General features: G+C 67.8%; 1 protein-coding gene across 1 annotated transcript; it reads right to left on the minus strand.

Moving 5' to 3' along the window:
* Positions 1 to 3,022: 3,022 nt before the first annotated feature.
* On the minus strand, positions 3,023 to 10,676 carry GNB2 (G protein subunit beta 2). Its single transcript, XM_074941451.1, is given in 11 exon segments — positions 3,023 to 3,645; positions 4,224 to 4,440; positions 5,607 to 5,728; positions 5,731 to 5,807; positions 6,020 to 6,086; positions 6,243 to 6,405; positions 8,487 to 8,550; positions 9,059 to 9,165; positions 9,265 to 9,303; positions 9,705 to 9,777; positions 10,471 to 10,676. Coding segments are annotated over 10 exon segments (1,020 nt in total). The 5' UTR covers positions 9,762 to 9,777; positions 10,471 to 10,676; the 3' UTR covers positions 3,023 to 3,538.
* Between the last annotated feature and the right edge of the window lie 1,913 nt (positions 10,677 to 12,589).

Genomic DNA, 12,589 nt, shown 5'->3' on the forward strand with positions numbered 1-12,589 from the left:
GGGAGGGAGAAACCGTTGGTTCGTTTGTTTTTTCGTTTTTTAAATTTGGGCTTGAATATTTTGTTTTTTTGTTTTTTTTAATTGCGCGTATGGATCTGTTGTTTCTTTGTTTACAGCCCGTCTCTGGGGCCTCGTGTCTCACGGGACGGTTGCCACTACACAGGGTACCTTTCCGAGTCGTCGAAATCTTCCCGAGGAGGAGACGTTTTTATTTTACCCCCCCCCCCCAAGTCATCCCGTTGGAAATCAGTGTGCGGGAGGAGGGACGTTCTCCCAGCCTTCGTGCGAGACGACATGAAGCTTTTCCCCGGTTGCGGCGAGCCAGGAACCCCGCGTGGAAGCCGTCCCGCCGAACGGCCAGACTTACAGTTTCTGACGGGTGTTCTTCCTCCCCCCGCCCCTGGATTGTTGGTGTTGTGTTGTTTTTTTCAGACCAGTGCAGCTTTTGGGGTTAACCCCCCCCCCCATTGGGTTTCCGTTTGTTTTTTAACGTTTGTGGTTTATGAATTTTTCAATCGACCAAATGGCAAAGACACTTTTTTTTTTTTTTTTTTTTGAGATGTATGTCGAAAGTTGGGGTTGGTTTATTTTTTGGTCCGGGACCTCCTTGGTTTTGGTAGGCCCTACAACAAATACTGTGAGGTTCCATGGTTACTGTGTTAGCGGGAATAGGGGGTCACCCTGCCTCCTTCCCCCACCTCTCCTTCGCTCGGTCAGTGGATCAAAGGACACAAGATTTGGATGTGACCTGATCTGGTTTTTCACCCCCTTTGCCCCTTCAGTCAGTATTGGCCTGTAGTGGCCTCCGCGCGGTCAGCGTGCAATAGGCCGGCAAAGGATTTACCCCCCACTCCTGTTTGCTGTGTCACAGAGCCCCCGTGGCGGCGGGGGGGCGACTGAATCTCCACCCGTGGGCGAGGGTCCCACGCCTCGGGCCAGCGAGGGTCCCGGGGGCAACCAATGAGCTGATGGTGTCCCGGATCCGGCTGGGAGCACCCCTTGGGACTCTGGGGGCAGCGGGGGACAATCTGACACCCCGGGATCTCTGCCTAACCTCAGGCCTGGGCCGCCCCCCTGGACTGGGCTCAGGTGGGGGGCGACCAGCTCTCACCGCACCCCCGGTCATGTTTGAATTTGCCACAAGAATGTATTCGGTGATTCGTTGCTCTCGGACCTTTCCAGCTAAGGGCTCTCTCCCCGGTTCGCTTCTTCCCCCCGCTATCCAGCAGGGTGGGGGGGCATTACACCCCCCCCCCCCGAGCAATCTGACTCTACAGGTGTCGAGCCGAACCGCCTCCTCTGGCCCCACGGTGGAGACCGGCTGCCGGCAGGACATTTTCTATCCACCGCGGGGGCGTTTCCCCGGCCGCACGGGTTCCTGCAAAATTTGCCTTATCTCCACATTGGGTGTTTGGGTTTTTTTTCCGAAGAAAAGGGAAACCGAGGCCGGGGCAGTATTAGCCCGGTGGCCAGCCGCCGGGCCAGGCCGGACGTGGGTTTTCTATCTAGCAATAACGAACTGAACTCGGTCGCTTTCCACCCGCTGCGGGGGGGCCGGGCGGCGAGCCATGCCAACGCGCATCTGCCCGCCGGACTCGCGGGGACCCCCTCCCCAGGGATTCTCAAGCCACCCGGCGGGGTCAAGCCAGGGGGAGGAACCCCTGGTTCTTGTGTGTGTGTCTCGCCCGCGTGGAATTAAAATTTGTAGATATTCCCCGCCCCCACCCACGAGAGCCGGTCTCTTTCTTCTGCCGTCTCCACCCCTGGTTCGGGGCAGGGGTACAGAAACTTGGAGGGGTGTTTAACCCCCCCCCCCAAGAAAGGGGGGGAGCCTTTGCCAGCAAAAACCAGTGCCCAGGGGATGGAGGCAAGGGGTGCATATGCACTGGTGCCTTGAGGGGGACCCCTCCACCCTGAAGTGGGGGGCTGCCTGGCCCTGCCCCTCATGGTGGCATGAGCATCTCTGAAATCTGTTTACACCACCCCACCTGTGCTGGTATTTAAGGGAGCGAGGTCCACACCCCGCAGCAGGAAAGGGGGGGCCTGCCTCAGTTTCCCCAGGTGCTAGAATGGCTGCCACTATGTCTACCTCCCTTGCTAAGTATTAGTAGGAGGATGGGGGGCTTTCCCCAGCCCCTCTCCACAGGGGGCTGACACCCAGGACTCCTGGGTTCTCCCCCCCCCCCCCCCCAATGCTCTCAGTGACAAACTGGGTACAGATTTCCACTGGTCTCTGGCAGGCAGGGGTAGTGCAGTGTAAACCCCCCCACCCCAAGGACTTGGGGGGCACAGGGGTAGCCACTGGCCAATCCCTGAATGTGCTTTGGCAGCAGGGGAGGGGGAGGGGCTGAAATCAGGTTGCCTGGGTTCATTCCCTGCCCCCACACAGCCATACGCCTGGGGTCTCGGCCCCTGGCTGGGCAAGGACACCAGGCTCCAGGGACCCGGACTCCTGGGTTCTTTCCCGAGCACCAAGAGGCTGGGCTGGTGATTCCCTCCCCCCTAACGCGAGTTGCTGGGGAGGGGGGGGCTGCTGGGACACCACCAGCAGTGGCAGGCTGGGTCTGGGGGCAGCCACTCTCCTCCCGCCCCCCCTGGTGGCAGAGGTCAGTTACTGCAGCCAACTGGCCATAATATAATGATCTCTGGGGCGGGGTGGGGCAGGAGCAGGGACCTCCCCCTAAAGAACAGTGAAAGGGGGAGGGGAGTGGAGAGTTACAAGCCCCACCCCTTTCAGGGCAGGGGACGCAAGGTGACTAGGGGCATTTAACTCCACAGTTGTTCTCCCCCCAAGCCACGGAGAGAACCCAGGCGTCCTGGCTCCCAGGCCCCCCTGCTCTAACCCTCCGCCCCGACCCCCAGTAACAACAGGGAGGCAGGTGGTTGGTTTTGGTCGGTTTACGGTTTTACACGCTGCCGGGAGCCGGCTACAAACACCCCAGCGAAGAACAGCCCCCGCCCCTCCCCCCCAGCCAACAGCGTGAGAGAGAAGCCCCTGGGGGGGCGGGGAGGGAGGGGGCAGGACAGGAGGCCCCACCATGTCTAACTTTGCCCCTCCTTAGACTCAGAGTCAAGGGCCCATCTACCCCAGTAGCCTGCTCTCTCCCCCCACCCCCACCCCGGTGTGTGGGAGGGGCTACAGGAGCCTGGGGTGAACCCCCCCATCTGGGGGAGGAGCCACGCGTAGTGGGTAGGGCAAATCAGCCACTCCTCCCCCCGGAGAGCCTTGGGAACACGGGGGACGGTGTACCAGGGGGCAGGATAATTGGGGTGTAACCCTCCCCTCCTCTGCCCTACAGCAGACAGGACCTTGCCCCAGCTGTCAATCCTCTCATGCCCCACCCCCAGGTCAAAGGTCACTGCTGGACACAGGCCCCGCCCCCTCAGCAGGCTGTTTTTCCTTCCTGTCAATCAGAAGAAGAAAAAAAAATTGGCAGAAATTAAAAGAGGAGGGGCCCAGAGGGGCTAAAGCCACGTGCACGCCCTGCTGTGGGTGGGGCCAGTGGCAGACGCCCCCAGGGTGTGGGGCAGAAAGGGGCTAGTTCCAGATTTTCAGGAAGCTGTCCCAGGAGCCGGTGGCTACGGCCATCCCGTCGTCCGTCACCCCCAGGCAGCTCACGCGGTTGTCGTGGCCGGCCAGGACCCCTGTGGGAGGAGACGGGGGTGAGGCCAGCCCGTGAGAACCCAGGCGTCCTGGCTCCCGGCCCCCCCTACTCTAACCCAGCAGCCCCTGCTCCCCTCCCAGTGGCTGGGAAGAGAACCCAGGTGTCCCGGCTCCCAGCCCCCCCGCTCTAACCCACCAGCCCCCCACTCCCCTCCCAGTGGCCAGGGAGAGAACCCAGGCGTCCTGGCTCCCAGCCCCCCTGCTCTAACCCACCAGCCCCCCACTCCCCTCCCAGTGGCCAGGGAGAGAACCCAGGCATCCCGGCTCCCGACCCCCCCGCTCTAACCCACCAGCCCCCCACTCCCCTCCCAGTGGCCGGGGAGAGAACCCAGGTGTCCTGGCTCCCAGCCCCCCCTGCTCTAACCCACCAGCCCCCCACTCCCCTCCCAGTGGCTGGGGAGAGAACCCAGGCATCCTGGCTCCCAGGCCCCCACTCCCAGTGGCCAGGGAGAGAACCCAGGCGTCCTGGCTCCCAGCGCCCCCTGCTCCGACCCACCGGCCCCCCCTGCCCTCCCAGCGCGGAGGAGAGAACCCAGGCGTCCTGGCTGCCAGCGCTGACCTGCGCGGTCGCCCTTCATGGCGTCCCAGATGTTGCAGTTGAAGTCGTCGTAGCCGGCCAGCAGGAGGCGCCCGCTCTTGGAGAACGCCACCGAGGTGATGCCGCAGATGATGTTGTCGTGCGAGTACAGCATGAGCTCCTGGTCGGCCCGCAGGTCGAAGAGCCGGCAGGTGGCGTCGTCCGAGCCCGTGGTGAAGGCGTTCCCGTTGGGGAAGAACTGGGCGGGGAGGGGGGCGTCAGGGAACCCGGGCGTCCGGGCTCCCAGCCCCCCTGCTCTAACCACCAGCCCCCGCTCCCCTGCCAGAGCCGGGGAGAGAACCCAGGAGTCCTGGCTCCCAGCCCCCCTGCTCTAACCCACCAGCCCCCGCTCCCCTGCCAGAGCCGGGGAGAGAACCCAGGAGTCCTGGCTCCCAGCCCCCCTGCTCTAACCCACCAGCCCCCGCTCCCCTCCCAGAGCCGGGCAGAGAACCCAGGCGTCCGGGCTCCCAGCCCCCCCGCTCCCCTCCCAGAGCCAGGGAGAGAACCCAGGAGTCCTGGCTCCCAGCCCCCCTCCTCTAACCACCAGCCTCCACTGCCCTCCCAGAGCCAGGGAGAGAACCCAAGAGAGCTGGCTCCCAGCTCCTCCTCCGAGATGGGTGGGATTTCTAAATTGGGCGGGATGCTGCGGGCGTGTGTGTGTGTGTGCGCGCGTCCCATGGGGGGCGCTGGGGGGGGGGTATGTGAAGCTAGGTGCATATGGGGGTGGGGGGCTGGGGAAGCAGGGGTCACACACACACACTGGGGGGTTTGAGGGGTCCCGTGGACACTCACACATGGCGTTGATGTCCGACTTGTGCCCGGTGAACGTCCGCGTGCGGGGGGAGGGGGATCGGGGGGGCCCGGCACTCACACACACGGCGTTGATGTCCGACTCGTGCCCGGTGAACGTCCGCGTGCGGGGGGAGGGGGATCGGGGGGCCCGCGGGGGGGGCCCGGCACTCACACACACGGCGTTGATGTCCGACTCGTGCCCGGTGAACGTCCGCGTGCGGGGGGAGGGGGATCGGGGGCCCGCGGGGGGGTCGGGGGGCCCGCGGGGGGGGCCCGGCACTCACACACACGGCGTTGATGTCCGACTCGTGCCCGGTGAACGTCCGCGTGCGGGGGGTCGGGGGCCCGCGGGCGGGGCCCGGCACTCACACACACGGCGTTGATGTCCGACTCGTGCCCGGTGAACGTCCGCGTGCGGGGGGAGGGGGATCGGGGGGCCCGCGGGGGGGCCCGGCACTCACACACACGGCGTTGATGTCCGACTCGTGCCCGGTGAACGTCCGCGTGCGGGGGGAGGGGGATCGGGGGGCCCGCGGGGGGGTCGGGGGCCCGCGGGGGGGGCCCGGCACTCACACACACGGCGTTGATGTCCGACTCGTGCCCGGTGAACGTCTGCCGGCACATACTGTCCCGAACGTCCCACAGCTTGATGGAGGCGTCGCAGGCTCCGGACACGAAGCTCCGGGCGTCGGGGCCAGCGACAGGCTCATCACGTCCCCGCTGTGCCCCCCGAACGTCGTCGTCTGCTGCCCCGTCTCGATGTCCCACAGCGCGCTGGGGGGGGCGGGGCAGAGGCTGGGACGGCCGCTGGCCCCGCCCCCAGCCCTGCCCCTGCCATGCTGGCCCCACCCCCAGCCCCGCCCCATCCCACTGACTCCGCCCCCGCTCCACAACCTTGTGGGCCCCCCCGCAGGCTCCACCCCGAGCCCTGCCCCCTATACCGGCCCCACCCTTCCCCACGGCTCGGGGGTGGGGGGGGCACTCACCAGGTCGTGTCCCCGGAGCTGGTGATGATCTGATTGTCATCGAGGAATCGGCAGCAGGACAGGTAACCTTGCGGGGGGGAAGGCAAGATGCTGATCAGCTCGGGGCCGGGGCGCCGGCCGGGCTGGGAACCCAGGCGTCCGGGCTCCCAGCCCCCGCGCTGTAACCACCAGACCCCCGTCCCCTCCCCAAGGCGGGAGTACGGCCAGGCACCCGGGCGCTCACCCGTGTGGCCCGGCAGCTCCCGGCTCACGCGCACGTTCCCCTCCCGGGTTTTCAGGCTGTAGATGGAGCAGATGTTGTCCAGGCCCCCGCAAGCCACGTAGTTCCCCGACGGGGCGTAGGCGCAGGTCATGACCCAGGAGGAGCGCAGCGGGATGGCGTGGACCTGGGGGGAGGGAGAGGTGGGCCCATCTGCCCCGGCATCCTGCCTGCCCCCCGCCGGGCCCCTCGGCCCCGGCATCCCGCCTGCCGTCCAGCTCCCCCCCCGCCAGCCCATCTGCCCCGGCATCCCGCCATCCGTCCAGCTCCCCCACCGGGCCCATCTGCCCCGGCATCCCGCCTGCCGTCCAGCTCCCCCCACCCCCAACCCATCGGCCCCGGCGTCCCGCCATCCGTCCAGCTGCCCCCCCCCAGCCCATCTGCCCCGGCGTCCCGCCTGCCGGCTGCCCCCCACCAGGCCCATCGGGCTCGGCATCCCGCCATCCATCCAGCTCCCCTCCCCTCCCCCCAGGCCCATCGGCCCCGGCATCCCACCATCAGTCCAGCTTCCCCACTCCCGCCGGGCCCATCTGCCCCGGCACCCGCCTGCCCCCCACCGGGCCCACTGGCCCCGGCATCCCGCCTGCCCCCCGCCGGGCCCATCGGCCCCGGCATCCCGCCATCCGTCCAGCTCCCCCCCGGCCAGCCCATCTGCCCCGGCATCCCGCCATCGGTCCAGCTCCCCCCCACAGCCCATCGGCCCCGGCATCCCGCCATCCGTCCAGCTCCCCCCCCCCCCACCCAGCCCATCGGCCCCGGCATCCCGCCTGCCCCCCGCTGGGCCCATCGGCCCCGGCATCCCGCCATCCGTCCAGCTCCCCCCCACAGCCCATCGGCCCCGGCATCCCGCCATCCGTCCAGCTCCCCCCCCACCAGCCCATCTGTCATAGCATCCCACCATCCGTCCAGCTCCCCCCCCCACCAGCCCATCGGCCCCGGCATCCCGCCATCCGTCCAGCTTCCCCCCCCCCAAGCCCATCAGCCCCGGCATCCCGCCTGCTGGCTGCCCCCCACCAGGCCCATCAGGCTCGGCATCCCACCATCCGTCCAGCTCCCCCCACAGCCCATCTGCCCCGGCACCCCGCCATCCGTCCAGCTCCCCCCCACAGCCCATCGGCCCCGGCATCCCGCCATCCATCCAGCTCCCCCCCCCCACCAGCCCATCGGTCCCGGCACCCCGCCATCCGTCCAGCTCCCCCCTCCCAGCCCATCGGCCCCGGCACCCCGCCATCCGTCCAGCTCCCCCCTCCCAGCCCGTCTGCCCCGGCACCCCGCCATCCGTCCAGCTCCCCCCTCCCAGCCCGTCTGCCCCGGCACCCCGCCATCCGTCCAGCTCCCCCCTCCCAGCCCGTCTGCCCCGGCACCCCGCCATCCGTCCAGCTCCCCCCTCCCAGCCCGTCTGCCCCGGCACCCCGCCATCCGTCCAGCTCCCCCCCGCCCAGTCCATCTACCCGGGCATCCCGCCATCCGTCCAGCTCCCCCCTGCCCAGTCCATCTACCCCGGCATCCCGCCATCCGTCCAGCTCCCCCCCCGCCAGCCCATCGGCCCCGGCGTCCCGCCATCCATCCAACTTCCCTCCCCTTCCCCCGGGCCCATCTGCCCCGGTGGAGGAGGGCTGGGCTGATTGGGGGAAGTACCCACAGGTGGGGCCACGCCCTAATCAGGCCACACCTGGCCCTAGTGAAAAGGGCTCCGGGAGGAGCCGGGTGTGGCTCACTCCAGCCAAGGAGTGGGAAGGGCCTGGCTGGGGAAGGGCAAAGGGGGGCTGGGGGGCTCCGGCCCGGCCCGGCCCAGCCCGGCCCTTGTTTAAGGCCTAAGGGGGTACTGGGGGAGCAGAGGGGCAGCCCGGGGATAGACAGAGGCAGCTGGTCCCACCCCCTTACCAGTGATGAGTGGCCATCACAGTCTGCCCCTGCCCCAGGGAAAGGGGGCTGGAGGACCAGTGGCCATAGCCACTGAGGCAAGGTGGGCTTTGGGGGTTCCCCTGGGAGGGGAGATCCAGAGTGGGGGGGTCCTGCTGGGGGAGCACCCCATGGAAAGGGGCCCTGGGCAGGCGAGACACCGGCCAGCAGGAGGCTCCAAGTTCTGGACTCGAGCGGACTCCCGGACCGGCCAGCAGGAGGCGCTGTGCTGGTGAGTGAATGAGCGGCTGCCCCCCGGGGGCCCCTCTCCCCCCCGGGGGTCCGGCCTGCCCCCCCTCACCTCACCTTATTCGTGGTGTAACTGTCCCAGATGATGAGTTTCCCATCCTGCGAGGCGCTCACCAGCAGCCTAGGGGGGAGAGACCCCATGTGAGCGCAGCAGGGCCCAGAGGGCTGTCCCCCGCCGGCAGGCTGGCCCCACTGCCCCAGGGGGTGCTGTGGGGGCTCAGCGGGGGGGGGGCGGCTCTACCCCCCCGGCAGGGCTGGTCCCCCTGAGCAGATATGAACCCAGATGCTTCTAATTTAGGAGACTCCACTTCGAGCCTTCCCCAGGCCCAGGAATGGGATGGAAACCCTGGAGTCCGGGCCAATCAAAACCAAAGCTGATCCCCGGCCAATGGGATAAAAGATCCTCGATTACTTGAGGCCCCGCCCCAGAGGTGGCCGCGTCCCGGCGCTGGGCGGGGGGGGGGGGGGTGTCCCCGGCCGCCCTGCCCCAGAGGTGACCGCGTCCCGGCGCCGGGCGGGGGGGGGTCCCCGGCCGCCCTGCCCCAGAGGTGACCGCGTCCCGGCGCCGGGCGGGGGGGGGTCCCCGGCCGCCCCGCCCCAGAGGTGACCGCGTCCCGGTGAGCTCTCACCTGGAGTCGGTGCCCCAGTGCATGGCGTAGATTTTCGCCAGGTGGCCGCGGAGGGTGCGTCGCGTCCGCATCTGGATCCGCCCCACGGGGTCCATCCCGGCCGTGATCTGGGGGGGGGGGGTAGACAGGTGAGGGGCGGAGTGACAGGGGAAGGGCAGGGAGGGACCCCAGCAATGGGGCAGAGGCCCCAGCCCAGCATGGCTCACCTGGCTCAGAGTGGAGTCGCCACATGCCTTCCTCGCGTCCTGGGGGAGGGGACGGACATTGGGTTAAAATCCGAACCGCCCAAACCCCCTCCCCCACTCCACTCCCCTCCCCTCCCCTCCCCGAGCCGGGGGGAGAACCCAGGCGTCCTGGCTCCCAGCCCCCCCACTCCCCTCCCCGAGCCGGGGGCGGGGGGAGAACCCAGGCGTCCTGGCTCCCAGCCCCCCCACTCCACTCCCCTCCCCTCCCCGAGTCGGGGGGAGAACCCAGGCGTCCTGGCTCCCAGCCCCCCCCATGCAGACAGCAGGCGGCGCTGTCCCCCCCCCCCCAGCCCTGCCACCAACACGAACAGCCACAAGCGCAGGGGGAGGCGGCGGGGGAGGGGCTGGGGGCCAGGACTCCTGGGTTCGGCGCTCGGGGGGGCTCTGCCCCCCCCACTCACCCGGATCTGGATGCGCAGCTGCTCCGCCTCCTGCCGCAGCTGGTCCAGCTCGCTCATGGCCGCGGCCGGGACCCTGCGGGGAGCGGGGGGGTTAGCAGGAGCCCGGATCCCCCGGACCTGCCGGGCAGAGAACCCAGGCGTCCGAGCCCCCCCCCATAATCCGGGCAGAGAACGCAGGCGTCCGAGCCCCCCCCCCATAATCCGGGCAGAGAACGCAGGCGTCCGAGCCCCCCCCCCATAATCCGGGCAGAGAACGCAGGCGTCCGAGCCCCCCCCCCATAATCCGGGCAGAGAACGCAGGCGTCCGAGCCCCCCCCCCATAATCCGGGCAGAGGACGCAGCCGTCCGAGCCCCCCCCCCCATAATCCGGGCAGAGAACGCAGCCGTCCGAGCCCCCCCCCCCCATAATCCGGGCAGAGAACGCAGCCGTCCGAGCCCCCCCCCCCATAATCCGGGCAGAGAACCCAGCCGTCCGAGCCCCCCCCCCATAATCCGGGCAGAGAACCCAGCCGTCCGAGCCCCCCCCCCCCGAATCCGGGCAGAGAACGCAGCCGTCCGAGCCCCCCCCCCCCCCAGAATCCGGGCAGAGAACCCAGGCGTCCGAGCCCCCCCCCCCGAATCCGGGCAGAGAACCCAGGCGTCCGAGCCCCCCAGAGCCGGGCAGAGAACCCAGGCGTCCGGGCCCCCCCCCAGCTGCGCTCGCAGGGGCTGCAGGTCGGGAGTGCGGGGCACCGCTGGGCTGGGCTGGGCTGGGCCCCCCCCGTACCTGGCGCAGCCTCGTTCCGGGGCCGGGGGACTCGTTTCCGGGCCGCTCCCCTGGGCGGAAGGATCCGCTCGGGCCTGGTCTCGCTGCGCGGGCCGGAACTCAGCGGCGGAGGGATCCGCCCCCCCCCGCCCGTTCGCCGCCTGCCCGCCCCGGTGATGCGGCTGCCGGCGACCGCGCCCAGAGCCCGGGACAGACCAAGTGCCCGCGTGCGGGGGGAATCACTGTGTGGGCGGGACCACCTCACTTCCTGGGGGGGGGTAGGACGATACCATCTGGACCTTGCGATGGGCGATACCAAGCCACTTCCTCCAAGGCCGAGTGAGACCAGCTACCCAGGGTTCCGCTGGGAGATACCAACTCACTTGCGGGGGTGAGGGTGACATTAGCCGCCATATGGGCGGGGCCTCTCAATGGCACATACCAACTCACTTCCCGGGGACAGGGTGACACCATCTACCATGTAGGGTGTAGCTTGCCATGGGAGATACCAACTCACTCCTTGGGTTGAGCGAGGCTTGCAATGGCAGATACCAAGTCACTTCCTGGGAAGGGGGGGGACACCATATACAATAAGGGGCGGGGCTTGCTTTGGTAGATACCAACTAATTTCCCGGGAGGAGGGGGAAGACCATTTAGCGGGGGGGTGGTGGCTAGGAATAGGAGAAACCAACTCAATTCCTGGGGGTCCAGGGTGATACCAATGCCCAAATCGGGGAAGGTAGACAATGGCAGATACCAACTCTCTGGGGAAACAGGGTGAGATCTCCCAGATAGTGTGGTGCGGGGGAAACGTAAGGGTGGGAGATACCAAGTCGCTTTCTGAGCGGGCAGGGCAGGATTATCTCACAGACGGGGGCGGGGGGGGGTACTATGGATAGGAGACATCTCTTTTCCTGGGGGGAAGGGAGAGACCATCTTGCATCGTGCGGAGGGAAGGAAGTAGACAAGGGAGATACCAATTCACTTCCGGGGGTGGGCAGGGTGAGACCAACTCAAAAAAGCGGGGGAGGGTAAGGATGGGAGATACCATCCTGGAAAGTGGGTTGTACCAACGGTGAAGGGGGAGTGCGTGGGCTCCGACTACACCATCGAAAACGGCAGGGGGAGCTATACCAAGTCCCTGAAATACTCACGTCCCAGCCACTCGGGCACCTTTTCACCAAGGAACTTTCCACATCCCAGAGCCAGGGAGAGAACCCAGGAGTCCTGGATCCCAGCCCCCCTGCTCTCACCCCCCAGCCCCCGCTCCCCTCCCTGAACTGGGAAGAGAACCCAGGCGTCCTGGCTCCCAGCCCCTCCCCCGACTCCACCCACCCACCCGCCCCGAGCAGAACACGCATCTCACATCTATCTCCCCAGCAAGCAAGAGAAGGGGCGGGTTACCTGGTGCAGTCCCCCCCACACACACACTGGGGTCCTGGGGGGGGTTGCAGCAGCTCCTGCTGGCTGGGGGGAGTAGCCCCCCCCCGTTACTCCCCGCGCGGAGGCAGGGCGGGGTGGGGGATGACGGAGCCGGAGCAGCAGCCCGGTGCAGCTGGGTGACCCCGCGGTGATCGCAGCCAATGGCGGGGGGGGGGGAATTGGGGGACCCCTCCCCTGCCCATCCACCGCCAGCTGCTGCTACCAAATGTGGGGGGGGCATGTCCCTGGTCAATTCTCCCGCACATACACCCCCCCCCCCCCGGGGGCTGACACTGACAGTGCAAACCACAGGGACAGATCTAGAGAGAACCCAGGAGTCCTGGCTCCCAGCTCCCCCTGCTCTAACCACCAGCCCCCACTCCCCTCCCAGAGCCGGGGAGAGAACCCAGGAGTCCTGGCTCCCACTGTTAAATTCCTACACCCACCAGCTCGGTATCTGCCCCCCGTCTAGAGGAATTTAGGATTTTTCTGGTCTGAAATAATCCAGGGTATGGAAGTGGGGGGAGAGGGGGTGGGACTGAATAGGGAGACAGGTATGAAAAGTTGGGGGGGGGATAAAGGGCTCGGGAGATAGATAGAGGGGGTGGGACGGGCGGACAGAGGGGAGCGCATAGACGGGGGTGGGGGACGGGATGGGCGGATGGAGGGGGATGGATAGAGGGGTGTGGGGGGTGGGATAGGGGGATGGAGGGGGATG

Source organism: Natator depressus, chromosome 28 (assembly GCF_965152275.1).
Source record: "Natator depressus isolate rNatDep1 chromosome 28, rNatDep2.hap1, whole genome shotgun sequence".
Classification (NCBI taxonomy): Eukaryota; Metazoa; Chordata; order Testudines; family Cheloniidae; genus Natator; species Natator depressus.